Source organism: Cebus imitator, unplaced genomic scaffold (assembly GCF_001604975.1).
Source record: "Cebus imitator isolate Cc_AM_T3 unplaced genomic scaffold, Cebus_imitator-1.0 Scaffold166, whole genome shotgun sequence".
NCBI classification, from domain to species: domain Eukaryota; kingdom Metazoa; phylum Chordata; class Mammalia; order Primates; family Cebidae; genus Cebus; species Cebus imitator.
Genome location: NW_016107481.1, coordinates 1,362,478 through 1,365,326, shown reverse-complemented (window position 1 = coordinate 1,365,326; position 2,849 = coordinate 1,362,478). Strand labels below are relative to the sequence as shown.

Genomic DNA, 2,849 nt, shown 5'->3' with positions numbered 1-2,849 from the left:
TAATGTTTCCTGTGTCTCTGTATTGATGTCTGCACAACTGGTAGAATAATAATCTGTTTCAAATTTATAGAGAGGCACTTTCCTTTAGTCAGTGTGGTCAAAATGTTGTTAGTTGTTTATTCATTGTTTTGCTCCTTTTTTGCGGGGAGGGTGAGCATTAGGCATCTCTAGTCGATCATCTTGCTTCCTCCCAACCTAGTTTTCTTAAATGCCATGTCTCACAGCACTGCAAACAACTATTGTTTATTACCATGTTTGTTTTGTTTTGTTTGGCTTACTTACTAGTGATATAGTAGTTTTAGAAATTGTTACTTTCTACAGAATTTTTCAGGGAAATTATGAGAGTAGACTTATATCTGACTCAAATCACCAATTATGTTTTTTTCTTGTGGAAAGTGAGTTTTCCAAATTCTTCATTTAAAAGTGAGCTTTAATATTACAGCTGATAAGTTTAGGGACTTTTGCATATGAAACTTAAATATTTTCTACTTCACAAAGTTAGTTTTCAGATATTGATATTGAGAAAATTTTGTTATCTCTTAAGTTTTAAAATAATTAATAGAAACATTTCAGAGTTCTCTAATGTTACTAGGAGTAACCCAATAATTTTATCGTATTTTTAAATAGGTTACAGAAGTATGCATATTCCGTAAGAGATTCAAAACTGAGAGGTAGGTTTAGAGATAATTTTTGAATAGCATTTTCACATATAGATAAAAGGTGACAATTATTGATAAAATATTAATAGTAACAGGTGATACTTTTCTGCTACAGATATCTTAAAAGATGGTGCTGCTTATCATCATGCTGGTATGGAGCTGTCAGATAGAAAAGTAGTTGAGGGAGCTTTTAGTGTTGGAGATTTACCAGTTCTTTGTAAGTAAAACATATTTTTTGTGGATACTATAAAATATTTTGGAAAATTATTTCTAAGAGGAAAAAAAGAAAAATCTCAAGTATACTGCTTGTTTCTGCTTTTCTTCTGATAATCTAAAATTAAGTGGTTACCTATGCATGTAGATGCTACAGTAAATTCTCTGGCAGTATTTAGTTGTTTATCATATTATTGAACATAGTGTAATTTGAAAAACAATAATAGGTTTTTGGATTTAAGATGTGTTACTATTTTAGCTTGTAATGTTCTTTTTTCTTTTCTAAATTTCTTATATATGAGTTTTTATTACATTTATAAGAATGTCTTTTATAAAAAAAAAAGTCTTCCTGAAGCAATAAAGTTATATGGATTGAAATTACTATGTCTTAATCTGATGCAGTTACTACCAGTACTTTAGCTATGGGAGTAAATTTGCCTGCTCACCTAGTAGTTATAAAATCTACAATGCATTATGCTGGAGGACTGTTTCAAGAGTACAGTGAAACAGATATTCTACAGATGATTGGTAGAGCTGGTCGACCTCAAGTAAGTGACAATAACTTTGCTTGTTATACTTAAAAACATGATAAAAACAAAGAGCCATTTTTGGTATTTTTTGATTAGCATGTCATAATTATATTAGGCTGAAAGTAATATTAGTGAGAGACTATTTAGTATAAAATGGAAGTCTTGAGTTATTGCAGAGGACTGGTACCAAGATGTGCTCTTCTTCACTAAATTTCTGTTTATTTTTTCCCCAGTTTGACACTACAGCCACTGCAGTTATCATGACTCGATTAAGTACAAGAGACAAGTACATTCAGATGTTAGCTTGTAGAGACACTGTAGAAAGCAGGTAATACAGAAAATGTTCCAAAAAGATGCTAATATAGCTTATTTTATTTCCTCTTAAAATATCAAAAGAAAATTTGGTTTGGAGATTTCTTTTAAGGCCATATTCTGGAAAGTTTTCAACAATTTAACTAGAAAGTTTATATATTTTTTTAAAAGGTAGTAGTTTTATTCAGTGGTATTTCTTGGCAAGCATGTATTCTTGTTTATAACCCTAATTTGTAATAAAGCCTTAGTAATTATAACATATATGAAATTACATAAATATAATTACTAATTTGTAATAGAGGAGAAATGTCATTTTCACATCTTATTTTAGTTTAATAATAGAGGCAATCCGGGACCTATTAGTAAGGTATTTAATGTATTCTCTTTTGGAGAAAGTAGTATATAATTTACGCTTTAACTTTTATTAAAGCAATAGTCTGCCTTCTATAGCCATAGAGTAGAGAGATATATCTGAAGCATTTTTAAAAGTTGAACTGACTTTTTAAGGTTTTCTTTTATGTTTTTGGAAATTAAGTTATATTTCATGAATTAGTAAAGTAGCAATGGGTATATTATATATTATTAACTTTGAAAAGTAAGAGTTATGGCATTGAAATGCATATTTGTAATGCAAAGTTTTTTTTCATTAGTTTGCACAGACATCTTATTGAGCATTTAAATGCAGAAATAGTACTGCATACCATCACGGATGTGAATATTGCTTTGGAATGGATACGATCAACTTTGCTTTATATCAGAGCCTTGAAAAATCCATCTCATTATGGTTTGTTACTTTGACTTGGAAAAGTAGTAATTTTTTCAAGCCAGCTAGGCCTGTATTTATATTAATAAGTTACAGAATAGATAGATTAAAGAAACTAATAGAAAATAAAAATAAAAGGTAACAACAGTCCCAAATACATTTAGAGACAATAGTAGGCAAACTGAGAAATTTTTATCTGTTTTGCTTTTAGTGTTTCAATAAGGTTTGAAATCAGCACCATTAAAAATAAACCTAGTAGAAAAAAATTCAGCTCTGATAAAAATAACAAATGAATAAATCATTGAAAATAAGTTAAAATTATAAAAAAGTTTTGAATTTTGTCTGTATTTGGTGTTCAACTACTCACTTATT

At 29.0% G+C, this 2,849-nt stretch overlaps 1 protein-coding gene across 4 annotated transcripts in view; it reads left to right on the top strand.

Annotated features, from left to right (window-relative positions):
- Positions 1 to 2,849, top strand: part of HFM1 (helicase for meiosis 1) — a 121,269-nt gene that overhangs the window by 37,297 nt on the left and 81,123 nt on the right. For all 4 annotated transcript variants that reach the window (XM_017544130.2, XM_017544128.2, XM_037744126.1 and 1 more), the window contains 5 exons: positions 628 to 671; positions 775 to 876; positions 1,275 to 1,420; positions 1,636 to 1,730; positions 2,365 to 2,498. In XM_017544130.2, the coding sequence (XP_017399619.1) occupies positions 628 to 671; positions 775 to 876; positions 1,275 to 1,420; positions 1,636 to 1,730; positions 2,365 to 2,498 (521 nt within the window). The remainder of the gene's footprint in view (positions 1 to 627; positions 672 to 774; positions 877 to 1,274; positions 1,421 to 1,635; positions 1,731 to 2,364; positions 2,499 to 2,849) is intronic.